Raw genomic sequence first — 26842 nt, forward strand, 5'->3', positions numbered from 1 at the left:
TTGGACCTCTACATCACACTATATACAAAAATTAACTCAAAGTAGATCATAGACCTAAATGTAAGAGTTAAAACTATAAAACTCTTTTTAAATGTTAAAAAAAAAGATCTGTGACCATGATGAGGCAACAGTTTCTTAGATATAACACCAAAAGCACAAAAGAGAAAAAAAAAACTAAAATTAATCCAAATTTAAAACTTTTACATTTCAAAGGACACCATCAAGAAAGTAAAAACACAACCCATAGAATGGGAGAATATATTTTAAAAACATACAGCTGTAAAGGGACTTGTATCTAGAATATAAAATGAACAATTATAACTCAATAATAAAAAGACAAACTACCCTATTTTAAAATGGGCACAAGACCTGAATAGACATTTTTCCAAAAAAGATATACAAATGGCCAGTAAGCACATGAAAAATTGTTCAACATCATTAGTAATTAGGGAAACAAGTTAAAAACCACGGTGAGATACCATTTCACACACACACTAGGATGACTGTGATCAAAAGAACAGAAAAGCGTTGACAAGGATGTGGAGAAACTGGAATCTTTCAGAATAATACAGCCGCTTTGGAAAACAGTTGGCAGTTCCCCGAAAAGTTAAACACAGAGTTATCACGTGACCCAGTAATTTCACTCCTAAGTATGTACCCAAGAGAAATGAACACATACATCCACCCCAAATCTGGTACAGAAATGTTCATGGCAGCATTATTGATAATAGTCAGAAAGTAAGAACAACCTCACGTCCATCAACTGATACGTGGATTAACAAAATGTGCAAAATGTGGTACCTTCATACAATGGAATATTATTCAGCCATAAAAAGGAAAGATACATGCTGCAACATGTGAGAACTCTGGAAACATGCCAAGTGAAAGAAGCCAGACACAAAACATCACATGTTATGACATTCCATTTTTCTCAAATGTCTAGAATAGGTAAATCTCTAGACAAAAAGTAGATTAGTGACTGGCTAGAGCTGGGGGGGGGGTGGGCATTAATCAAATAACAGGAAGTGAGTGTTAATGAGTACTGATTTCTTTCTGGGGTGATGAAAATGTTCTAAAATTGTGGTGATGGTTGTACAACTCTGAACCACTGAATTGTACACTTAAAAGGTTGTATTTAATGGGATGTAAATTATATCTCAATGAAGTTTTTTAAAAAAGCTATAGAGCATATTTGTAATATGAAAAACTGAAACAACACAGATGTTCCACAAGCAATTCGTTCAAACATATCCATAAGGCACACCACTGTGCAGCCCAGGTTGGTTTGAACCCTGGTCCCAAAAATACATCTGTAAAATTTGTTAACGAACTCAAGTGGCAGTAGGGTGGCTGGTTTTATTTTTTGCTTTATATTTTTCTTTATTTTCCAGATAGCCTATATTCAACATACAAGTGAAGAATAAATGTTTAGGGGCTTCCCTGGTGGCGCAGTGGTTAAGAATCCACCTGCCGATGCAGGGGACACGGGTCCGGGAAGATCCCACATGCCGCAGAGCAACTAAGCCCGTGCGCCACAACTACTGAGCCTGTGAGCCAGAACTACTGAGCCCACGTGCCACAACTACTGAAGCCCGCGCGCCTAGAGCCCGTGCTCTGCAACAGGAAAAGCCACCGCAATGAGAAGCCCGCGCACCACAATGAAGAGTAGCCCCTGCTCGCTGCAACTAGAGAAAGCTCACGTGCAGCAACAAAGACCCAACACAGCCAAAAATAAAATAAATTAAAAAAAAATAAATTAAAAAAAAATTTTTTTAAAGAAAAAAAGTTCACTTTCAGATCAAAGGTCAGAATGAGAGGCGGCTGGTCCCACATAGCGCAGATAGGAAAGCACACAGGCACAGCCGTTCTGCAGCACAGTCTGGAAATACTTCTTTTCTGACACAGAAACTCCACCTCTGGAAACCTCTCCTAGGGAAATCATTAAGAACAAGCACAAAGACCAGGCTGAGAGGGCATTCATCACAGCCTTATATGTAACAGAGAAAAGCTGAAAACAACATACATGGCCCAAAATAGAGGCTTTTTAGTTAAATATATTATAGCTTATCCATGCAATGAAATGCTGCACAGCTGCTAAAATGTTGCAGAAATTTATCTGTTGTTGCAGAAAGTGACAGCAGGTCACAAAGCAGTATATGTGATATAATCTCATTTTATTAAAAAAAAAAGCCACATGCATGATAAGTACAGAGAAGATCTAGAAGGAAACACACTAAGATGTTAACAGAGGTTGGCTTTGGGTAGACAGGATGATGGATACTTTTATGTTCTTTTGACTGGTCTGTATTTCTTATTTTTATACAATGCACACGTATCTTGTCTGTATTAAGAAGAATAATAAAGGGAAATTAAGGGGGAAGAGGCAAGAGGGCAACCCAGGACAGCTAGAAGCACCACCAGCTGCCCAAGCAAAGGAGCATGATAGGCGGGGCCATGGGGAGGGCTGAGACCATCACAGCCACTGCTGCTCCCAATCTCAGGATACCTGAGGTCAAGACTACACAAACTCCCTTTTGCTGATCTCAGATTTATATATTTAAAAGCATTTTCCCATTTTGTCTTCGTCATGCTTCTCAGTATTCTTGTATCATGATCTCCACTGTGTAGATAAGAAAAGTGAGACTTAGATTAACTTACTTAAGAATCACAGAATAGCATCAAAGGTTAGCAGGTTATCTGACACCAGAATTCTGTCAGTGACATCCCTACTCCAACTGAAAGGCAGCTCAAGAAAGCAGAAATTGTATGGATTCTGGAGCCCACAGGCCTTGATTTGAATCCCATCTCACCTCTGAAATTCAGGCTTTCAACCCCTCCGCAGGGAATGATAATCCTTATGGCACAGGATTGCAATCATGCGGGTATATCTGAAAGCATCATGCCTGGCTCCTGGGAGGGCTCAACAAATGCTAATCCAACAGGAACCCCAACCTCTCAGGGCAGCCGAACCCTGAGGTGGCTGTGTGTGTGTTAGAAAGATCTCCAGATATGGGAATACTGCTGGACATCGTGCCGCTTCCACCGCCTGACCTGGCCCTATCCCCGAGGCCAGAAGAGTCAAGTCCTTCTTCCCCCAAGAGCCCTCCACGCTGGCAAGGTCAGCTCCTCCATCCTTGGAGACTGCCTGATGCGGTCTGATCCCAAGGGCACCCCCAGTCCACAGTGACTCTGTCACAGAGCAGTCACCTGGCTCCTCCTCAACTGTCCCTTTTCCTTTTCCCCTGCAGGGATCGCCTCCAAGGAGAAAGGGCAGAAAGGGCCCCAGCCTCTTTGACAAGAAGGCTCCTACTCAGAGGAGCCACTGCTGTGTCACCTGTCATGGACATTTGCCCTCCCTCTCATTCCCCTGAAGGGCCCACCCTCTTCATCACAACCTTCATGCAGGTCCTGGGCCAGTTACAGGGCATGTCGCTGGCCACCGTAACTACATTGAGGATGGGAATGTGACCCAGGCAGGGTCAACAAGACCCAGAGAAAATCTGGCTGAGATTCCTACGACTTATGCCTAAGAGAATCAGAGTCTGGAGCCTGAGGTGGGAAGCAACACAGGGTAAGATGTGCTGGGAAAAGGAGAGAAAGCGTCCATGCCTTTGAGCCCTGAATCCAGCTGCCCCCGAAGTCAGATTGAGTTGGGTTTTCTTTCACTTACAACTGAAAGGCCCTAACCCACAGATCCCAGGAGAACTTCAAAATGCGTCTTCAGCATGGGTTTACCCTCTGCACGTGCTCAAGGCAGGGGCTATGGCCTTGGGGGATGGAGTCTGAGTCGCTGACTTGGATCGGCACTTCTGCCTCCATCCTCTCAGTGAGCACAGCATACCCGTTCACTACATCTGCTGAGCAGCGGGCTCGGGCTGGGCAGAGCAGATGACATGGACACCCTGCCACCGGTCCAGCCCCTCCCCCTCCCACCATGTCCCAGCAGCTGTCATGTCTCTCTCACGGCACTCTCTCCCACCGAGCACACAAGCGACCTGAGAGCCTCTCTGCCACCCAGTGTCTACGTGAGCTGGCTCAAGAGGCAAGCCCTGGTCGCCATGCCTGCACCTGCAGCTGTCAGCTGAGCATAGGCGCCAGCTGGTCCGGAAGACGTCAACCCACTGCCCGGAGAGGGCAGGGGCCCTAGTGCGCGAGGGGACCAGCACTGCATACCCCGCAGATGCCTCTGGAGCTGGTGGAGCATGGCCAGCCTGGACCCAACCCACCACATGCAGGCTCCCCTGGGGGCAGCACACGAACATCCCTGAGGATGGAGCCCCCATCAGGGCCCCCAGGCGAAAGCCCCCAACAAACATGTCTCCACTTTCCCAGGGGAATCTGGGCTGCTCCTATAACAGACAATATTCCAGGAGGAAAAATGAGGCAGAAAGGTAAACCACCTCCTAGGAACCTCATTCCTCGAGTCACCTTGCCGGGAGTCTGGCCTCACCTGGACACAGAGGGCTGTTACAATTAGTCCCCAGAGAGAAAGAGCAGATACACCCTTCTTCTCCCGTCTCTTATAGTTCATGGGTGGGGAGCGGGGAACCCTGGTGAAAGATATTTGTTTCCTCTGTGGCCGCAACATGTCACAGCCTTCTCGGGAGCACGACAGTACTCAAGTCATAACTACCCACAGCCTGAACAATTTCCAACTCAATTTATTTCAGGCCTTTTTCGATACCACCCAGCGGCCCAGGACTGAGCAAAGTGTGATGGAGAAGCCCGTGAGCAACACCTGATAAAAGCTCCTCAACAACGAACCGTGTCCCTTGTGCTGATTTGTCTGAATTTTGCTCTGGTAGGAGGCCCATGGAAGACAGCGAGCAATTCCCAGGGGCCTCTTCCCAAAACGTTTTGTCAGTGAATGTTTTAAGTCTCTGTCCTCTGGCCTAATGACTGATGACTGCAAGCTGAGGTCCGTGGGTGTGAGAAGACACTGGTTTTCAAGCTGGGGAGGGCAAGGCTGAGATCCATACCTTTCTGGAGATGGGTTCTGTGTTTGCAGACTAGTGCTTACAAGCTTAAGGGAACAGGCAGCACTTCTGAAAGCCCCTGAGAGCTCCCTCGCCCCTCGGCGCTGCCCACGGAGAGGTGGGCATCTTAGTTCCTTCTTGACACCACGCCTCAAGACCCGATGCTCAGAGCACACAGTGGGCAGACGGAAGAGGGCTCTGGGGCCAGTCTCACATGAGGAAGGAAGTAACATATGCAAGGGGAGGCCATTCTATGATTCTGTTACCACATCCCCACTGCTGTTCTCATCACACCCGCCCTTCTGCGAAGCCAGAGGCTCACGAGGTCTGCAGACTCTAGGGAAGGGGAGGCCTCTGGCCAGGAAGTGAAGTCCAGTCAGCAGAGACGAGCCCTCCTCCCTGGAGCCCAGCAGAGACGGTTTCTCCTCCTCCGCTATCTCCTCTCTTATCAGCCAATGTATTTCGCATGTTCCTCATGAAGACAACTATCTGGGAATTGTGTGAATTGTTTTTGCCTCTTAAAGGAACGCTACTTGAATCAACTGATCCATCCCAATGTGAATGGCATTTTGTGATAAAACCATGAATGTGGGTCCAACTCTAAAGACCTCTAACCTTCCGGGCCAGCCCAGGGCAAGACTGGTGAAGTGCAGGACGAACTTTGTCTCTGGCCCCACCCTCAAGCAGTCCCGTTATGGTACCCACTCCACCTGCCCCTGACCACTGGGTGCCCCCCATCCTCCAGCACCAACAGCCTTTCCTCCCTAAGCCTCTAATCTCTGCTTGCGCTCCCACAGCCTGAGCCAAGCCCTCTGTTACACAAGGCAGATACACTAGGGCAACTCTCCCCTCTCCCCACAGCTGGCTGTTACCTGGGGCTTCTGGAGAGATCTATCCATTTGGGTTCAAGCTCCAGGGATACAGAAGAATAAAAATAGCTAACCTTTGTTGATCTGCCAGGCACTGTGCTAAGTGCTTTACATGTGTTCACTCCTTCCCTACAACAATGCTATAATGTAGATACTATTATTATCTCTATTTTATAGATGAAAAAATGGAGCCCCCGTGAGGTGAAAGTAATAGATCCTATAGCTAGTAAGTGACAAAGCTAGAGATCAAACCTGGAAGTCTGGCTCCAAAACCCCAAGCTCTGAGCCAGTGTGTCAGAGGAGCAATTTCAAACCCAGGAACAAAGGAGGAATAAAGAAAGTGGAGGAGGCCTCACAAAGCTCCCAACACTGTACCGCCTTCTCCACCTGGGCAGACGTCATGCAGCTCGACAGGAACGTTTCCTACCAAGAAACACCTCCATGTCCAGGCCCTGCCTCCAGTTCATTCTGTGTCATTGGGCAAGTCCCTTACCTTCTCTGGCACAGTCTCCCCCGCTGGAAAATGAGACGTTTGTATGAGAGATGGTTGTGAAGGCCCTGTTTATATTTTGGAGTCAGTCCTTCTCTGCTTTGCTACCATGCAATCTGGAAAGGAAGTTTAATACCACGCTGCTGTTTCCAGGTTCATAATTTCCCTCCTCGTGGGCACCAATCCCAAGCCTCGGATCCTACACATTCCCTTTCATTCACCTGAGCACAGGCTACTTTCTTCTCCCTGCATCCTCCAACAGGTCCCATCTGGGTCCGAGACCAGGCTCTGATGGACATGTCTAATGAGAGGCTTACGTGTCCCCCCAGTCTCCTCTTTTTCCCAAGTACCTGGTGGCCATGGCCCTATAGTAACTTCTCACCAAGGGACTGTCAGCACAGCTGATGTGTGTTACTTCTGCTCACCCTAGACATCTCTCTCCTTTCCCCTTTCCACGAGCTGCAACACGCCAGCCACCCAGCTTCAGTCATCCATCACACAGATGAGAACTGCGCCCTAGCAGACGGCGGAGGAACAGCAACCTCGCAGAACACAGCTGCCTACCCACCGTGACCAGGTGGGCCATTGCAGGACTGTCACAGGCCTTCCCTCAAACTGGAACCAATGCATTTGTGGTCCTTCTATTACAACAGGGTACATGCCAAGGCTATTTATAAAGGCCATCTCTAGGAAGGCAAGCCACTTACAGCTCCCACTGTCCTAGCTGCAGAAAGTTAGCCGATGTCCAGCAGATCGAAGTCCCAAAATAGACAGTGACCATGTGTTCACTGTTCCCAAGTCTCCCCCTTTGGGAAAAGAACATCTGTGGCCATTCGGTGTCCTGGAGATTTCACGTGATATCTCAATCTGTACCCAGAGCAAAGATTTCTACTCACTTGATTAAACCAGTTCTACCAGAAGTGAAAGAGTTTCTCCATGTCTTCTATTTCCATTCTCTGTTTCTCTACTTAGTTTTAAGGGATAGGAGGAAGGCGCTGAGGGGATGGGCGGGGGAGGGGCTCTCTGATAATGGAAATGAACTGAAATGTATAACCTTTGGGGAAGGGATCCATGCCAGCCTCTGTCATGGTGTGATGTCAACATGCTCTTACAGGTATACCCCATAACGGGCAGCGAGTAAGTCTGAATTATCGAAATGTGCTCAGTATGTTACCTCTGGGCCAAGAAAATGCACCTGACCATGACAGCTAGAAGCAAAGGCACCCAGAATCACCTGAATTACACGATGGGCACCTTGGTAGAAATCTGAGCAAGGGAACTTCTATAAATTTCAATCAATAATTGAGCACCAATTAGGCACCAGACACCGTGCTAGTTTCTGAGGATGGCAAACAGACAAAACAGTTCCTCCTTGAGTGGAACTCACAGACTGGCAGGAGTGTCTGATCGCAGTACAACTAGTTCTAATACGACGTTTGAGTAGTTCTAACCTACTGGGCTGTGATACTATCAAACGCGATGGCCTCTGAATGGGTGAGTCCCAGAGGGTGTCAGAGAAGACAGGACATGTGAGCTTAAGGGCCAGAACTTACAGCAGGGGACCTGGGCAAGGAGTTAAGGGAGAGGAACATGAGAGGTGGGGCTGAGAGGAGGGGTGTGGATACAAATCTAGGGTGTTCTCTAGTGACCTGAATGCTTTCTACCTGCGGAAACCTTACCTGGCCTGAGCGCATTCCCATCCACGTACCAACAGAGCAGAGTAAGTAAGAACGTGGGCTTTGGAGCTGAACGCTCTTCAGACTGAGTCCCCCTCCTGCCCCTCGGTAGGAGACCATGGGCTCTGGAACCAGCCACTGAGGCTGAGTCCTAGCTCTACCACTTCCCAGCTGTAGGGCCCCGGGCAGCATATCTAACATCCCTGTGCCTCGGTTTTCTCATCTGTAAAATGGAAAAAATAATAGTGTCTACCTCATAGGGTGATGGTGAAGCTTGGCTGAGATAGCCAAATAAGGGCCACAGTGCCTGGCACACAGTAGGCACCATATCATTCCTAGTAACCTCACCCAGTCTCATTTCCTTTGTCTGTAAATTCGGGGTTTGGAGGATGAAAGAGACAATAAAACCCTAACGTGGTGTTGCCCCATAGGAGGTTCTCATAACGGAATCACGTTGGCTTCTGATCCCCAACAAGCCGAGGCTATATTACCTGGCCAGGGGAGTCTGCTCCCGGCCATGGCTGTAAGAGCAGATGTGGGAGTTCATGGACATTGACTCTGGCTGAGAGCCTGGGTCGAGTCAGACCTCAGGGGACCATGGAAAAGTTGAGGTGACCTGTGAAAGTGTGCAGGTCAATTCCCCGGCCGACAGCAGCACACAGGTGGCACAGGGGAGGGCCGTGGGCTGGTGCATGCCCATCCAAGGTGCACCTGGGCTTTGCTCCAGCCCAGTCTTACTCTGGTGAAGTGAGGGCACAGCTGTTCCCTTCTCCCATGAGCCAGCCAGCATGTCCCAAGAGCCAAATGCCTCAGCCCCGTGGCTGGGGCCCACTGCTAAGCTCACAGCACCCAGGGCCAGACTTGGGGACCAAGCCTCCCATCCCCCCTGCCCACTTTGCATGGCAGCTGTGAGACTAAGCTGGTGGTGCCACCTGCAGACAGTCTGCCCCACCAGGCCGTCTCAGAGCCCAAATCAAGACCTGAGCTCTTGGTGCTAATCAGGCCTTGGAGTCATGCTCCAGCCTCAAAGGACAAACCAACTCCTGGCTACAAGCCAGCAGGCCCCAGGTCAATCAGGTGACTGGAAACTGCCAGATGAAGCCTTGCTCTGTTGTACAATATTGTTCCTGGCCCCAAATCTCTCTCTCTCTCACACACACACACACACACACACATACACACACACACAGCTCCCATAAGCCTAAGGCATGTGAGGTGCTGGGTGAACACCAGCGAGAAAAGAGGGCAGCTGTGTGGCACAGACCTCAGACAGATGCACGCCCAGGCCCAGGCCCTCAGAACCCCTGAGACGACCTCAAAGGACTGTGCCCATTAAACCGCCAGAGTGCCCTGTCAGAGTGACAGCATCCTTTCCCAGCCCACAGGGACATTGAGAAGATTAATTAGAGGAACCCAAAAGTGCTTGAGCAAGGTTCCCCAGGGAACTGGGTGAATATGTCACCCCTGTCCCAAGGCTCGTTAAGTGTGCCTTGGCTGGGTCTTTGTTCAACATTGCATAGGATAACCAAGGCAGACAGCCGGCTGCAGACAAGTGGCCAGCTCAGTGCTGTTCTAGAGGGTCAACCCACCCAGGGCCCGGGCTTCTGTGTGGCCACAGTCAGCCACGTTGCGTGGTTTGGATGGTAGGTGGCAGGAAGGAGAGGAGCTGCTTTCAGAGGGTCTCTTTCTTACTGAGGCCTTTATAAATCTACTTCAAAGTGTCCCTCCTCCTCCAGGAAGCCTTCCTGGCTCTGCTGGCCTACAGTGACCTCTCCTGCCTCTGAAAAGCTGTTATACCGGGCCTGGCTTTTTCCATTTGTTGTTTTGTTTGGGGCTGACATTTAAAAATATCATTTAGTAAGTGCTTTACATACATTATGTGGCTTAATCCTCATAACTCTATGAAGTGGATGTGATTACACTCATTTCATAGATGAGGAAGTAGAAACTTGGAAAGGTCAAATAATGTGTGTGTCCTGGCTTTCTGGCATTGTTTTTCCCGTGGGACTGCACCCCCTCACATTAGATTACAAACTCCTCTGTGGCAACCAGGGCAACATTTCCCCCTCCTATCCCCTGAGCCCCTAGGCCCCCAGGTAAACACTGCATGACTGGCTGTTACAGTGACCACTGAGCCTTAATTAACCCAGAGGTGGCACTGACGAATAAAAATGAGATCAGCCACATGGCCAACTGGCCATATGATAAGGATCCCTGTATATACGCTGGGCGGCATCTTAATTACCAAGAACAGTCCCTGCTTAAGCTGCACATTAATCATCAGGAAACTTTACTGCAATGTTGTTCCTTCGGGGACAACTGAGGAGCCGCAGCTCGAAGGAAACGCCGTGTCGCTGGGCTTAAAATGATCCAGTGCCCGTGGTGGGGCAACCCCAGGGGCCTCACCAGGCGCTGCCGGGGTTAAGCCCAGCCAAGGGCACAGGGGTCAAACTGCAGGATCCAGGGAGGCCCTGCAGCTCCAGCCAGCGCGACCCGGGGCACGGCCCCCAGGAGAGCAGGCGTGGGCCTCACCTTTGGTGGCGTAGGCGTCCGCGGCCATCCGCAACCTGTAAGGGGGGACGCCCGTCAGCGGCCAGTCTTCCAGGCCCACCCGGGCATAAATGCTGAGAGCGGCTTCATAGTCTCCTTCAACATAATCCAGCTTGGCCATGATCAGATTGGACTCTTGTAGGAATTCTGACTAGAAGGAAAAGGAGAGAAAAAAACATTTTCCTACGATATGATGTGTGATGCTCCCACGGGGCCCCGCGGCTCTCCACACCAAGACAGGCATGGGAGCCTTCCTGGCGGTACTGCTCACAGGGGCCCCAGAGCGGAAACAGCCCATGTGGCCAGCAGCTGATGAGGGGGGAGGCAAAATGTGGTCTCACCGTCCCCCTGGAATATTACTCAGCCATCATCAGGAACGAAGTGCTGACCCCTGGGACCACATGGGTGAACCTCAAGAACATGACGCCGAGTGAAAAAGCCAGTCACACAGGCGACGTATATTGGCCAGAACGGTCAAGCCTGCTGAGGCAGAAAGCAGACTAGTGTTGCCTAGGGCTGGGACGATGGGGGCATGAGAGATGACTGCTAATACTTACAGGTTTACTGCTGGGGTGATGAAAATGTTCTAAAATTGACGTAATGGTTGCACAGCTCCTGAACTGTACACTTTAAATGGATGAATTATATGGCATGTGAATCATACTTCAATAAATCTGCTGTAAAACAGGCTCCCCTCAGGCCTCAGGTTTGGGGCAAGAATGGAAGGCGTGCGTTATGAACAAAACACACGAGCACCTGTCTCAGAAAAGGAGGCTCCTCGGACATCCTGGTGGGTCCTGCCCACGGCACTGGGGGTATACCACAGACTGTAACCCAAATAACCCAAGGAGAGAGGCTTTCTAAATTGGTGCAAAAATCAGGACTTGCTTTCTTTCCAGGGACAAACTTTTCTCGCTGAGCTGTTCCGGCTTGTTATGGTTACTGACCCAGGTCCCTTCCCAGAGGCTGCAAGTTCTAACCCTGATGGGCTCGTCTTCCTCTCCATCAGGAGAGGCTGGCTTCCTCAGTCCACACCCACCAACCTCATCCTTAGCCCATCCTTGAGCCCCACTCATCACTGGGGAAATTAGAGGCGACCCAGCCATCTATATAAGGAAACAGATTTATCACCCTCTTCTAGGCATTCTCATTGGAACCCCAGGTATACAAAGCCGGATTTTTCAGCTTACAGAAGCACACCATGAAGCTGCACTATCCTGTAATCTATGGCTGAGACGGAGTGGGCGATACACAGGTAACCAGCCAGAGCATGGCGAAGCCGCTGTTTCAGCCAAGGTGGTCGGCTTCCAGGCAGTCCCTGCAAGGGAGCAGGGGCAGCACTGCAGAGGCCATAGAACAGGCAAGAGAATGAAGGAGCAAAAGGGTTTTAAGAGTGGCCCAAGGGAGTGGCACCAATGCAAGACATCAGAATTATATTTGGAAACAGAGAAAGAAATCAAAGCAGACTTAAGAAAGGAGAAAATGAGCTGTGAAAAAAAAGCATCCACCACAGGGGTTCTCCACCAGAGAAGGGGACAGGGCAGGCTTGGGTATATTGAAAAGGCTTCCTAGGAGATTCCTGTGTTCTCCCTCTTTCCCCAGAACTGAGACCCATCGGCTGAAAAGCAAACTGAAGGGGGAGGGGGAGGGAGTTAGTGTTTGCTGGGCACAGAGCTTCAGTTTGGGATGATGACAAGTTTCTGGGGAGAGATGGTGGTGATCTGAATACGAATGCACTTAAAACCACTGAACCTACAAGATGGTTAAAATGGCAAATTTTATGATATTTATATTTTACCACAAGAAAAAAGTTTTAAAAATTAAACCCGAAAAAATTTTTACTTAAAAAAAGAGGTAAACTTGAAGGGCCAGATGGAAAATATGCAGGAGCTTGAAGAAAATTCCAAGAGTAGAGGCGCAGTATGGACGCACAGCATGGAGAGCCTTGCCGGGCAAGTCCAATCTATGGCCTTGTGCAGAGGAGGAAACAGCTTGGCCGAGGCCCCTGGGCCGAGGGGGAGGGGGAGCAGCTCCAGCCCGGCGCCCTGTTACCTTGCCCGTGACAGCGCAACTTTCTTGAGTTGAATCAGAAGCCAGGCCTCCTGGCTCCTCGTCCGGGCTCTCTTTGCCAGCACACAGCTACCTCGCTCTGGTCTCTCCAGCCTCAGTTCACTTGTGTTTTGTGGGCACCTGTGTCTGCACAGGGCTTTCCCTAGCTTCCAGCTAGGAGACACTCAAACTTAAGGTCAAGAGGAGAGGAAATTTCACAGCAGCCAGCGTGAGTGGGTCAACCCTCCCAAGCAAGAGCAATACGACTTTGGAACACTCTTTATAAGGTGGAGGGAGCTAAAAAATGGCAACAGGAGAAAAATTCTCTAGGTAGAACCAGTAAAATAGCAAAAACTGACATGTATCTAGCTCTATACAGTTGTGAAAGAACTTCTACACCTGAGACTCAAAACGACCTTGAGCTAAGTACACTTACAGATAAGAAATGTGAAGCTCAGAGAGGTTAAGTAACTTCCCAAGGTCACACAGCTTATACATCCACAACTGGAAAGTAAACTCAGAATTCTAAGTTGAAATTCAATGTTCTTACTACCACACTGGGTTGTGGAGTAAAAACTATGAACATGTGGTAAAATTAAAGGTTAATTTTTCTGGATGGAGGTAGGGGGATTCGAAGTGGGATAGAAACTAGCCAGGTGCCAGGCCTGGAGCAGTGATCTTCAACCTCTCCCCCCAACACAGAGTCTCACCCTTATACCTCCTGGAAGGACACTTGCGTCTGACCAGCGGTCACTATGAGGTCCCCCCACCCTTTCCCCACTGATTAGGACCCACCAATGTCACCAGAACTATCTTCGTTAAGAACAGCTGACATGGAGACAACTGTCCCTAACTCGGAAGAAAAGTGAAAGAAGGAAGGAAGGAAGGAAGAAAGGAAGAAGTCAGAGCTTTAGAAGTTCACTGAAGACTACCCTTCCCCAAGAGAGAATACATCCGAGATTTTAAAGGGACCCTGAAGAAGCTGACAGGAATGCTGGGATACAGTCAGCTATCTGAACAAGACTGACTTCAGGAAACCAGTTAAGAGCCAGACTTCAGGCAGGGAAGTGTCCAGAAGCCAGTCAGTGAGGTAACAGGGTGGGGAAGGGGGCAGGGGGGAGGGAAGGCAAGATGAAAGAGATTCAGTGAAGCAAGCCAGGGAAGACGTGAAATGGAGAGGGAAAGCTGAATACAGAGACCAGGAAACAGGGCAGATGGAGAGAAGGCAGCGCTTAGGGTTTCCTGTGCCATGAGGATTAGGGTCACTGCTCAGGCAGAGGGAAGTTCCTGCTCTGGTTCCCTCCCACACCAAGGTCCCAGGCCTGCCGGCGCCAGTGTGCACCCCGCTCCAGGCCAGAGCTGCCTGGGACATTTCACGAGCTGCACATTTCAGGCAGGATATCATGCGGTAAGTGACACTCCGGATTCACTTCTCTCTTCTCAGTGGGACAAAGTGTCCGACTGAGTCCTGGGCCACAGATAACAGCTTTATTCCAAGCACCTGGGGAAGGTTAGTGCCATTTCTCAGGATAATGTGCCATTAGAGACTCTCATCAGAGAGAAGCTATTGGTCTAGAAGCCCCACATCAGTTGCACAGGGAGTTGGCCTGATCCTCAGAAGACAAGCCACAGATGTGCTCCACCCGTCGCCCAGTTTGTCCCTGGGCATCCTTCCCGAGCACACGCTGCCCAGAGGAAGTAGAGCCAGCATATCCCATCCCTCTGAGCCCTCATCCCGAGGCCCACGGTACCTTGAGGTTCCCTCGGTCCAGGGCAGCGGTCAGATGCTTGCGGACCTCAGTCATCTGGGGCCTGGGGCCTCGGGGACTGGCCCCCTGCCGCAGGGGGTGTTCCTTCAGGTACTGCTCCAGCTTTGATTCCCCGAGGAGGAGCTCTGCCATGTCATCTACAAAGAACACAGTGAGAAGCTAAATGGGGGTGAGGAATGGTCTGTGTGCCGGGACTCCCCAAGGACCTCAGGACCATCTTACAGTGAATTCTCTTAATTAGTTAAGAATGTTCCAGGGGCTTCCCTGGTGGCGCAGTGGTTGAGAGTCCACCTGCCGATGCAGGAGACGCGGGTTCGTGCCCAGGTCTGGGAAGATCCCAAGTGCCACGGAGTGGCTGGGCCCGTGAGCCATGGCCACTGAGCCTGCGCGTCCAGAGCCTGTGCTCTGCAACGGGAGAGGCCACAACAGTGAGAGGCCCACCTACCGCAAAAAAAAAAAAAAAAAAAAAAGAATGTTCCAGAGTATGAAAGCAAAAGGGCGGTAGTTCAAGCATTCATTCCTCTGTCCCATATTTATTGAACTGGAAAGATGGATACTCGTTAATGTGGACAGAGTTCAAGTTCAGTAGAAAACACAAAGTTGTCTTATGATTTATTCAGCATGATCGCCACAAAACACACAAAACCCAACACTCTGTATTTTTCAGAGACAATGCAGTGAAATCTTCTAGCTCTTTTGTGGTCTACGGATTTACACATGGACATGAGCTGGTAGAAAGTCTTGTGTACTCAGATTCTTAAAACAAGTTTGTGTCAAAATGACCTGAATGCATGCAGTCTGTTTCTGCCTAGAAGTCAAAGCTCTACAGACATGATATCTGGGAAGGTTTGTAGGAAGGTTCTTCTCCTAAGAGCACATTACTTATACTTCTTTGTTTAATGTCTGTGTTGGCTTGTTAATTAGAATAAAAACCTCACTCTAAGAGCAGCTCTTTGGAATCACACATCCAGACTGTTCTGAGTAAACCCAGAACAATTCATACACCAGCCTGAACACAGTCTATTTTTTCTGTGAAAGGAGAGAACATAATTGTATGAAAATATAAAAGCAATTTTTAAAGGTCTGGAAGGATATGCCTCAAACCCATGGCAGTAGTTACCACTGGGATACAGGAAGGAGAAACTCATCGGGGGTTAGTGGCCAATTAGACTTTAGCTTTATCTGTAATGTCCTGGCCCTAGAAAGGAGAACAGGTTTGCCCATTATTTGTGTAATCTAAAATTAACTAAAAGAAAATATCACAGAGGACCCACTGAGATTTTGGGAAGTAGGTCTACCGAAGGCCGAGAGCTGTAACAAGAGGCTTTCCAAGTGCTCTGGTCAGTGACCCAAAGCTGCTGAATCTATAGCTCTCAGCAGTGCCTCTGTCTGTGCACTGTGGAGCCGAAAATAATCTTTTAGAGACGAGACCGAGGGTCCTGGGAGGAACCAAGCAACACAAAAACAGAGCTGAGTTAGGCTACTGAACACAAGAATTCTTCAGCTGTCCAAGAAGAGAAAGCAATTGCCTACAAGATGCGGAGGACGTCAGGCTTGCCCCATGGCCGCATCAACACCGAGGGCCGTAAGGCCATGTCGGCACAGAGCCCGGGGATACGGAGCAAAGCCCACGTGGACAGGACAGCCCAAACAGCGGCTTCCTCCCAGAAGCATGAGTCCTTCCTGAGAATGAAATCCAGCTGGTAAAGAAATCCAGGGCTCAGGGATGAAGGACATGTAGGCAGAGGCCTGCAGGCCTACGAGAATTACAAAACAGAACATGACTGTTGTAAATTAATATGATGCAAAAACAATAATACGTCAAAAACTGGGAGGAACTTCGGGGGCCATGCCCTCATCCTTCAAAACACTGTAATATATGTTTAAACAAAAAAAACAAACATGACTCCAATCTTCTTAAAGTTTATCGGGGACTTCCCTGGTGGTCCAGTGGCTAAGACTCCACAATCCCAGTGCAGGGGGCCCAGGTTCGATCCCTAGTCACTAGAGAACTAGATCCCATAGGCCGCAACTAAGAGCCCACGTGCCGCAACTAAAAGATCCCACATGTCAGCAACTAAGACCCGGTGCAGCCAAATAAATAAATATTTTTTTAAAAAAAGCTTTATTGGACTCTTTAGGAAATGATTGTCACATGGTGAAGCATTTATTTGGAGCTCAACAATCCCTTCGGATTCAGTTTCTTCTCTCCATGAATACTTACTAACACCTTATTTTCTAATAGTGCACTGCCATCCAGTAGAAATACATGCAAGCCACATGTTACTTTAAAATTTGTAGTAGCTATATTAAAAAAGAAACAAGAAACAGGTGAAGTTAATTTTACTAATATAATTTGTTTAACTCAATATATCCAAAATATTATCAGTTTAACCAGTAATCAGTATTTTTTAAGTTATTGAGATATTTTACATTCTTTTTCATATTAGTTTTTCTAAATCCATTGTGTACTTTACACTTATAGCACATCTTGATTCAAATCTACCACAATTCAAGGGGTCAATAGGTACATGTGGCTAGTGGCTACTCTACTAAATGGGAATATGATCACTACTTATCAAAGTGTGTCTATTTCTCTTTAAATCTGTCTATATCCCTACAGAGACATCTAGAATGATTATCACTGGAGGAAACGATAGGAATTTCTGAATGAAAATATTTGGGATAATTCTTAAGCTCTCATCTTTAAAGTTTGAATTATTTATATTGAGCAGAATCATTTAATATTACCTTTAGAAAAAATGAACTCTTCTATAAAAATTGGAAATAAATTTAAAAATATATATATATATCAGGATATTAATAGTGGTTATTTCTGAGTGGTAAGACTATCAGTATACTTTGAATTTCTTTTCTGTATACTTTAAGCTTCCAAAAAATAAAATAAAGTAAAATGGGATTCAGAGTCCTAGATTTAAATCTCAGTTTGTTGCTCTGTGAATTTGGCCCTAGGATTTAACCTCAGCATTTTGGGGGGTAATTCTAAGAAAGGCTCTCTGGACACATGAGCTGAGGATTCCTCTCTGCCCATTATTCCGCATTATTCCGCGTCATTCTGAATTATTCCGCTGCCCCTCCAGCTCACCTCCAGCTCACCTCCAGCTGCCCCTCCAGCTCACCTCCCTGCTGATCTTCTGCCCCTGTATCTGGAACTGGCTGCCCGAAGCAGAATCGCCAGGCCAGCGAGCAGAAAGGACAATAGATCAGGACCTCTGCTACCTGCTGACTCTTTCTAGCTGTGGGACCAGGGGCGTACTGAGGCATCAGTTCCCCCATTTATAAAATGGGAGCAATACTGTGACCATAGCAAGACTGCAGAATAGAGCGAATGAGTTCTTAGTAGGGACTATGCAGTGACCTGGAGTGACCACACCACTCAGCTGGGCCTTAAAGGATGAGTAGGATCTGGACTGGCAGACAAGACAGGGAAGGGTAAACTAGGCTGAGGGAACAGCATAGCATTGGCAAGGTGCAAAGGCAAGCGTCCTTTGCATTGAACAAAGTGGCTGGAGGACAGGGTGTGGTGAGTGAGAAGACCAGCTGGGGTCAGAACTCAGAGACTCACAGGTTCGCCCTCCCCCACCTCCCTACCCAGCCCCATCACCACGGGGTGACGCCCAAATCCCTTAGCATGGAACACAGGTCCTGGCCAAGTTCTCCACATGTGCCAGCGAGGTTCACTCCTCCCAGCCTTTGCAAGGCTCTGGGATGCTGAGAACACTGCTGGTCGTTACTGATCTCTAAGCGCTGTGGATCTCCTCCCCGACATGCCCCAACCCAAGCCACCCCCAGCTGTCCCAGCAACCTTGAGCACCCCAATCCCTTCTAGACTATAAGGAGAGGCTTAAAGGAAGAACCTGAGTGTCTTTTTTTTTTTTTTTGGCGGTATGCGGGCCTCTCACTGCTGTGGCCTCTCCCGTTGCGGAGCACAGGCTCCGGACGCGCAGGCTCAGCGGCCATGGCTCACGGGCACAGCTGCTCCGCGGCATGTGGGATCTTCCCGGACCGGGGCACGAACCCGTGTCCCCTGCATTGGCAGGCAGACTCTCAACCACTGCGCCACCAGGGAAGCCCCTGTCATTTATTTTTGAGTCCCAGGGCCGGGCACAACATCTGGCAAAGAGTGACAATAAATGGTGAATTAACTCGATGACAGGCAGAGGCATTTGGGCTGCACCTTCCAGGGTAGGCCTGTCCCTGCCTGTGGTAGAATCTGCCAGTCGGCCCCTAATATTCATTCTCCCCTTCTTCCTTTAGCATTAGAATGCCCAGGTTTCATCAGTGCACATAGCTTCCCAGGGCCCCTGGGAGCTAGATGCTGCGTGTGGCTCAGTTACAGCTGATGGGATACACGCAGCATCTGGGCCAGGGCCTTGCCATCCAGTCCCTCTTCATCCCACCCTACCAGCCGGGATGTGGCTGTGCTCATAGATACTGGCAACCTGTCCCAGACCACAAGGTGGAAGGCATCTACTGAGGATGGCGAGCAGCAAGACACAAGGACCCTTGGTCTCTAACACCCAGAAGCTGCCACAAGCCCTGGGCGCTGCTTATGGCCAATGAGTACATGAGAGAGAAACATTAACTTTTACCTTGTTCTGCTTAAGTCGCTGTTATTCTGACCTTTGTTACAGTGGCCAAACTCGTATCCTGACTAGATCTCCCAAACACAAAACAGGCTTTCAGTGGAGAAACACTGTCTGAGGAAACTTACCAACGCCCCTCCCCAAGTTCACTGCTTTCTAAACAGAACTCTGCAGAACCCAGCTGAGGGCTTTGGTAGAACCCCTAGACTCTCACCTCTCCTCTTTCATTGGTTTTTACTTCCTAGGCTTGCAAAGGTGTTTATGTAAACAAGGGGCTGCATAGTTGAAGAGGAGTGTACAAACCACTCCCTAGTGCTGTGTGGGATTCACGTCCCCTTGTGTTCACCGATCGCCTAACACTGGGGCAACGCATCAGGGTCTTTTTGTTGTTGTTTGTTTTGTTGGTTTTTAAAACTTATTTATTTTATTTATTTATTTTTGGCTGCATTGCGTCTTTGTTGCTGCACCAGGGCTTTCTCTAGTTGTGGCGAGTGGGGTCTACTCTTCGTTGTGGTGCATGGGCTTCTCATTGCGGTGGCTTCTCTTGTTGCAGAGCATGGGCTCTAGGCGTGCGGGCTTCAGTAGTTGTGGCACGCGGGCTCTAAAGCTCAGGCTCAGTAGTTGTGGCACACAGGCTTAGTTGCTCCATGGCATGTGGGATCTTCCCGTACAAGGGCTCGAACCCATGTCCCCTGCTCTGGCAGGCGGATTCTTAACCACTGCGCCACCAGCGAAGTCCACGCACCAGAGTCTTGATTCAAGACGTGAAGAGAGCCTAGTGCTCACAGCGCAGTGGGGTAGGCCCTGGCAGAGGTTCAGCCTAGAGGAAGAGGCTCTCCTCAGAATCAGGAGACAGCGCCCCTTTTCTCACGGAGGTTCTGGTCCTCCAAGACCATTTAACATGGTGCGGGCTCTAACAGAGATGCGTGAAGCTCTGGCTGGGTGGAGGAGAAGGAGGAGGAGACCAAACCTTCAGCAAGAGTGTGACAGGTCTATGCTTTCAAGGAGGAAAATGTGGGGAAGGGCATTCCAGGCAGAAGGAACAGAATAGGCAAAGGCATGACACAGACCAGCTGCTTGGGGAAACTCCAAGAGCTGAACCATGAAGGGCGGGGAGGGGGAGAGGAGGTAGTCGGGGGAGTTTCCTGTCAGATAGGCAAGGATCAGATCCTCAGTTCTAAAAGGAGCTGCACAGTCTGAGTAAAGAGCTTACAATCTAATTTGAAATTTAGCATGGTGGCTACAAAATCATTTTTGAAATTTTTAAAATTTCCAGGCTCTAATTAATCTCCCAAGCAAATTATGTTTTCTTGACCTCCCTTCAAAAAAGGTGACTTCCCTGCCACTCACTCTCCCAACGAGGAGGACAGAAATCTTAAAAATATCAAGCAGCTCGGGGCTTCCCTGGTGGTGCGGCGGTTAAGAATCCGCCTGTCAATGCAGGGGACACGGGTTCGAGCCCTGGTCCAGGAAGATCCCACGTGCTGCGGAGCAACTAAGCCCGTGCGCCACAACTACTGAGCCTGCGCTCTAGAGCCCGTGAGCCGCAACTACTGAGCCCAAGTGCCACAACTACTGAAGCCCGTGCACCTAGAGCCCGTGCTCCGCAACAAAGAGAAGCCACTGCAATGAGAAGCCCGCGCACTGCAACGAAGAGTAGCCCCCGCTCGCCGCAACTAGAGAAAGCCCGTGTGCAGCAACCAAGACCCAACGCAGCCAAAAGTTAATTAATTAATTAATTAATTATTTTAAAAGATCAAGCAGCTCATGCCAGAGAAATTATGCAGAAGCTGCAAGGCTAGTGATGGAGGGGGCTCCACGGGCACTGGCCAAGGACCACACAGCTTCCCAAACAGAATCCACTATCGACAAAAGAAACAGATGTCACCCACCCCGCTGTCATGGCCCAACCGTGTTTCCTGCTACATACTGGGATCATGAGGCATAAGGAAATAAGGCACCTCGGGGCACACAAGGAAATAAATTCCCACCGTATTAAAGAATTAAATATAAAAGAGGATCAAAATGTTAAAAATAGACTTTCACTTCCAGCCAAGATGGACCGAATTTACCCTCCCATCTAAAATAAACACAAAAACAAGACAGAATATATGGGAAAAAAAAAAAGTAGTTTTCCAGACATTGGACACCAGGCAAGAGAGGAAAGTGATCCCAGAGAACTGGGTAGCAAACAAGGTGCACCCTACGGTTGCCTTGAGAGCTTTCCAGCCGCAACACAGAATCCCACTACCGAAAGACTTAAATCTGAGTATCTCTTCCCCCACTTGCCTATTCACACCCCCAGGCGCAGGGGAGAGCATCAGGACTGCAGAGTGGGGCCGGGGTGTACTTCCCAGGATGGGGAAGCCCAGTAGTACTATGTGAGAAACAGCTTTGCCCAGGGGCTGGATTCAACTTTCCCACGGGCATTTTTGGGGGTTTGAGGTGGCAGAAACCAGCTTCCCAGTGACAAACAGAGAGGAAGCCTGAAGCCAAAGAGAGACCACTCCCGAGGGCCCTCACCAGGAAGAGTGTGGGGAATTAGCCCCCGGCAGGGGACTCTGGTCCCCGGTTCATGTCCACAGACAGTCCCACGAGCCTCGCGGCTGGCTCGGCTCTGTGCCCAGGTGGCCCCGGCACCCCCCGTCCCCCAGGGAAGGAGGCGCTGTGCCCTTTGCCACTTGACGTGACCGCCCCTTCCTCACAGCCTTCTCCCCTGTGGTTAGATAAACAGCTGACACCCAGAGAGTTGATCAGATGGGGAATAAAAAACTTGGGTTTCTACTCTGTTCAGGGAGTACTTGATATCAGTATAAAAAATCTCAACTACTCAGTTTACATGTCAATAGAGAAGCATTAGGTCTATTCAAACCATTCCTGCTGGGGCTCTAATCCAAGAGGAAAAAACAAACCCCTATTGAAGGAGGAACTGGTTTGTCCCCTTTGTTATCCAGCAAAGACAGTCAGGCTCTCCATTTCCCAGCCTCCGTATGAACTCTGAATTTCATCCCCTCGTCTCTCTGGCTTCTTGTAAATCACAGGTACCTTAATGTTTGCAGCACTTGTGACCCTCCTGCCTCCCAAAGAGTGTTGACAAGAAAACAGAGACCATCAGATAGCATTGGGAGGAGTATAAATCGACAGGAGTGTCTACAGAGGGCAACTCAGCAATACCTGTACCATCCGACCCAGAAATTCCAGTTTTAGCAAATTCTCCCATAGATACACACACTCTTGAGCTCAAAGATGTACGTATAGGGATGTTTGGTTTACTACATGCAGCCCTACTGGTAATGGCAAAGGATAGGAACCACGACAGGGGGCCTGTTAAATGAAAGACGGTGTACCCCAGGCAATGGGACAGACTGTGCCCATTAAACAAAGGGAACAGATCTAAACACAGCTCCGTGGTAGCCTGGCTGCACAAATGGCCCCAGGTCCTCATGCCTCCCTGAATCCACATGCTTCGTGGCCTTTCCCATTGACCCTGGGCTTGGCCACATGACTTGCTTCAACTGATATGACAGGAGCAAATCTGATGCACACAGAAGCTCAGAAAAGGGCTTATTCACTTCTGCTTCCCTCTTGCTTCTCTGCAACCACCATGAGAACATGCTTGGCTGGCCTGGACCTAGGAGGCTGAAAGGTCACGTGCAACAGAGCTGAGCTGTCTCAGGTGAGACCCAGCCAGGTAAGAGCGCCCAGCCAAGGGCAGCAGCATCCCTGAGCTGACCCACGGCTGGCCACCGAGGCAGGAGCAAGCTCTGATAAGCCCAGAATCATGAAAAACAATAAAATGTGGTCATTTTAGGCAATGAGTGTTCTGATGGTTTGTTACAGAGTAATAGATAGCAACTCAAAGACAGATACAGGGGCTTCCCTGGTGGCGCAGTGGTTGAGAGTCCACCTGCCGATGCAGGGGACATGGGTTCGTGCCCCGGTCTGGGAAGATCCCACATGCCGCGGAGCGGCTGGGCCCGTGAGCCATGGCCGTTAAGCCTGCGCGTCCAGAGCCTGTGCTCCGCAACGGGAGAGGCCACAACAGTGAGAGGCCCGCGTACTGCAAAAAAAAAAAAAAAAAAGACAGATACAAAATAGGGAGTGCAGTACATCACTACTGTGTGCAAAGCCAAAAACCAACAATATACTTTCTTATAAATGTACAGGTACACAGAGTGTTTCTGAAAGGGCGCCCGGGAATGGTCGTTTCAGTGGAAGGGCACAGGAGGACACGGAGATGATGTAAGGAGGCAGCTACTTTCACTATAGACTCCTTTGCATTATTAGGTCTTAATAACCATGTACATTCGTTACCTAGAAAGTATTAACTGGCTAATTTAAAAGGAAAAAAGATGGCCCGTGTTACAGTGTACTCTGAATCTAGAGTGGCTGGTCTGGGTGCCCACAGAGGGCTTCCCATGACGTATTCCACCATCTCAGAACCATGTGAAGATGTTTTAAGTCCGCAGTTACTACTGAGAAAAGAGCACCCGCTCTCCCTGGGCCGCCAGCCTCGCACACACACTCTCCAGGCCCTCAGCATCCTTCCAAGGCCGTGTCTCACCAGAGGGTGCCTGGACATGCTGTGCCTGCCTCCCTTCTCCTGCCAAAGTTCGAGGCATCGTCTGAGATGCATTTCAGGGTCCGCCAGGAGAAGCTTCCCCCACTCCCTCCGCCTGAGCTAACCACGTACCTCACAAGGCTCTGCACATGCAGGCACCAGCCAGCCTGCGCCAGGACGTACAGCAGCGAATGAAACAGGAGAGGCCTCTGCCCCCAGGGAGCTTACGTTTCTGGACAGAGGAGACAGAGACAAACCAGAGGAAGGCCAGACAGTGGTAAGGGATGTGCAGAGAACTAAAGCAGGGTGGCGTGACAGTGAACAAGTGTATGGCTACTTGAAACTGGGTGGTCAGATCAGAGCCAGAGTCTCCAAGGAGAGGCGTCTGACACTTGAATGATGTGCTAGTCAGCCATGCAAATGGCTGAGGGAACAGCATCCTCTGAGCTCACGTAAGGGCCCTGGGTGGGGACACAGCTGGTGTGTTCTAGCAACAGCAAGAAGGCCAGCGTGGCTGGAAAAGAGGGAACAGGTCAAGATGGGGATAGACAGAAAGGCAGATTGTGAACTTTCTCATAGACTGAGGTGAGGAGTCTGGCATTCACTCAAAGTGCAATCGCAAGTCTTTGGTTGGGGGCTGGGGGTAAATGGGGGTGTGCAATGATCTGATGTAGGTTTTGGAAAGATCCCTCTGTCTGCTGTGTGGAGAATGAACTTGGGGTTGGAGCGTGGCAGAGGCAAAGGCAGAGCCAGTTAGGTTGCTGCAGTAGTCGGGCGAGAGGTGACAGACACTTGGACAAGAGGGTAAGTGGTGAGAAATAGCACAGAGAGGGAGAAATCGTTTGAGTGAGACATAGTTTGGAGAGAAAATAAACCAGACTAACTAATGGAATGGACTGGAGGTATGGCAGACAGAATAGTAGCCACCCCTCGCCCCGTCAAGACGTCTATGTCCTAACTTCTGGAACCTGTGGATATGTCACCTTGCCCGGCAGAGGGGACTTTGCAGATGTGATTAAGTTAAGGATCTTGAAATGGGAGGATTCTCCTGGATTATCTGGGTGGGCACATTGGGTCCCTAGAAGAGGGAGGTAGGAGGGTCAGAGTCAGAGAAGAAGGCGTGGTGATGGAAGCAGAGTGAGAGAGACTGGAGGACACTGAACCACCGGCTTTAAAGATGGAGGTGGGGCCGCGAGCCAAGGAGTGCGGGCAGCCTGTAGAGGCTGGACAAGGCGAGGACACAGACTCCTCCCTACAGCCTCCGGAAGGAATGCAGTCCCGTCGACACTTGATTTTAGCCCAATGAGACCCATTTCCTATTTCTGACCTCCAGAACCGAAAGAAAACAAATCTGTATTGATTTAAGCCAGTAAATCTGCAGTAATTTGTTATAGCAGCAGCAGGAAACTAATGCACGAGGGTTGAGGAGAGGAGAGGATTAAAGGTAAATTCTAGATTTTAGATTGCACAGTGGAGTGGACAGTGGTACCACTTTGCCATGTACTGAGGTGAGGAAGAAAATACCCAAGAGTTCTGTGTTAACCAAGTTAAATGACACTTGATATCCAAGTAGAGAAATCAAGTCAGTGGACGAGGGTCCCCATCAAAGCTGGGGGAAACTGAGTGGGAAGGACCAGGAAAGAGAGACTGAGATTAGAAGTTTCCAGAAAGAGGGAGTGGTCAAGTGGGTTCAAAGCAGCTGGAATATCCAGGAAGATAAGAGCATAAATATAACCATTACGTTTGGCAACATGGAGGCGACATCCGGAGGCGGGGAGGGAGACCTTAACATGAGAAGGCTCGGGGAAGCCCAGGGGATACAAGCCCAGCCAGGGTGAGCAGAGGAGATGACGATTCTCCAAAGAGCCTTTGCCAAAAGGGAACAGAGAGATGAGGCAGTAATTAGACAGCAATGCAGGGCTAAGGACGGTTCCAATAGGAAGTCTAGGGCATGTGTGCATCCTACAGGGCATGGTCCAGGAGAGCCAGACAGAGAGACAAGAGAACTGATCCAGGGAGGCAGAGAGTGGACTGCAGAGGCCAATCTGGGAAGGCGAGGACGGAAGGGATTCAGAGCAAAGGGATTCAGGGCTGCAGGCCTTTGGAAGGAACTGAGGCCCCCAAGCAGGGCAGGAGGAAAGCGGGTCAGCTCGGGGGGAGGAAACGAGCTGGTCTCCTGATTGTTTCTATTTCCTCAACAAAGAATGAGGCAAGGTCATGAGCGAGGGGTGACATCAAGGCATGCAGAGGACGTACAGGGTCTAAGAAGAGAAAAGAACGCGTGCGACAGACATTTTGGAAAGGGGGAACGCAGACCTGCTGGAGGAGGGGCAGTGCCTTGGTGAGGTCACTGGTCACCAGGGACACGTGGTCGGCAAGGTGAGGGCGTTCCTCAGCCAGACCCACGGGTAGGTAGAGCTGGGCCGAACCAGGGTAGGGACACTGTCACAGAGGAGGATGGGGAAGGAAAGGGCACACACCTTGGCTAGAAAATGTGGATTACATGCCCTACACCTGTTTCAGATCTAAGTCAGGTCATGTCACCCCTCCCCTCAAACCCTGCAATGGCTCCCCCCTCATCCAAAGTGAAAGCCAAGACCCTTGTAACTTACCACCTTAGCTCTGACCTCCATCCTATCGCCCTCACATTCACACGCCACCTCCAGTGCTCAGCACACAGCAGGTGTTCCATACACACTGCTGGAATGAGTCAATCAATAAGCATGTCTCCCCTCCACAGACATGGCCCAACCAAGTCCCTTAGTCTCTGGAGACACAGCACCCCTCCGCCGGGGTGCCTGGCACACAGTCGGGGCACGATGCTCACTGAGACCAGATCTCCCCGTGTCTACCTCAGGCCCCACTGCGCCCCTTCCACTATCTGTGTTTAAATTGTGACCCAGCTCGGAGGGCCCGGCTACTTTGGAACTCTTACTGACAAGCAAAGATGGCGTGAGGCAAAGGGTAAGGAGCTCAGAAGAAGCTGCAGAAACGACATTCTGGGATAGTCAGGGTCCAGGCCTCATGCCGATGCCTCCTCACATCCACACACAATGCAGAAGCTGAGGGACAGGACGGGAGAGGAAAATGTGGGAACACAAGACTATGCTTCCTCTGCGCTGGCAGAGCAAACGAGTATGCTGGACACACACACACACGCGCGCACAAGCACACGCACGCACGCACACGCACGCACTTCCCCTAGAGAAACCTCGTCTAAGACAAGGTAACTTGAAAGTCATGAGCTTGGAGTTGGCCTGACCTGTCCCCAGAGCTCCGCAGGGCAGGAAGTGAG

At 49.7% G+C, this 26842-nt stretch overlaps 1 protein-coding gene across 4 annotated transcripts in view; it reads right to left on the reverse strand.

The window, feature by feature from the left end:
* Nucleotides 1-26842, reverse strand: part of TTC7B (tetratricopeptide repeat domain 7B) — a gene marked incomplete at both ends in the record, with an annotated part of 240931 nt that overhangs the window by 202775 nt on the left and 11314 nt on the right. For all 4 annotated transcript variants that reach the window (XM_079699318.1, XM_079699317.1, XM_079699316.1 and 1 more), the window contains 2 exons: nt 10544-10712; nt 14362-14516. In XM_079699318.1, coding sequence (XP_079555444.1) covers nt 10544-10712; nt 14362-14516 — 324 coding nt within the window. The remainder of the gene's footprint in view (nt 1-10543; nt 10713-14361; nt 14517-26842) is intronic.

This window comes from Hyperoodon ampullatus (assembly GCF_949752795.1).
Source record: "Hyperoodon ampullatus genome assembly, chromosome: 3".
NCBI lineage: Eukaryota > Metazoa > Chordata > Mammalia > Artiodactyla > Ziphiidae > Hyperoodon > Hyperoodon ampullatus.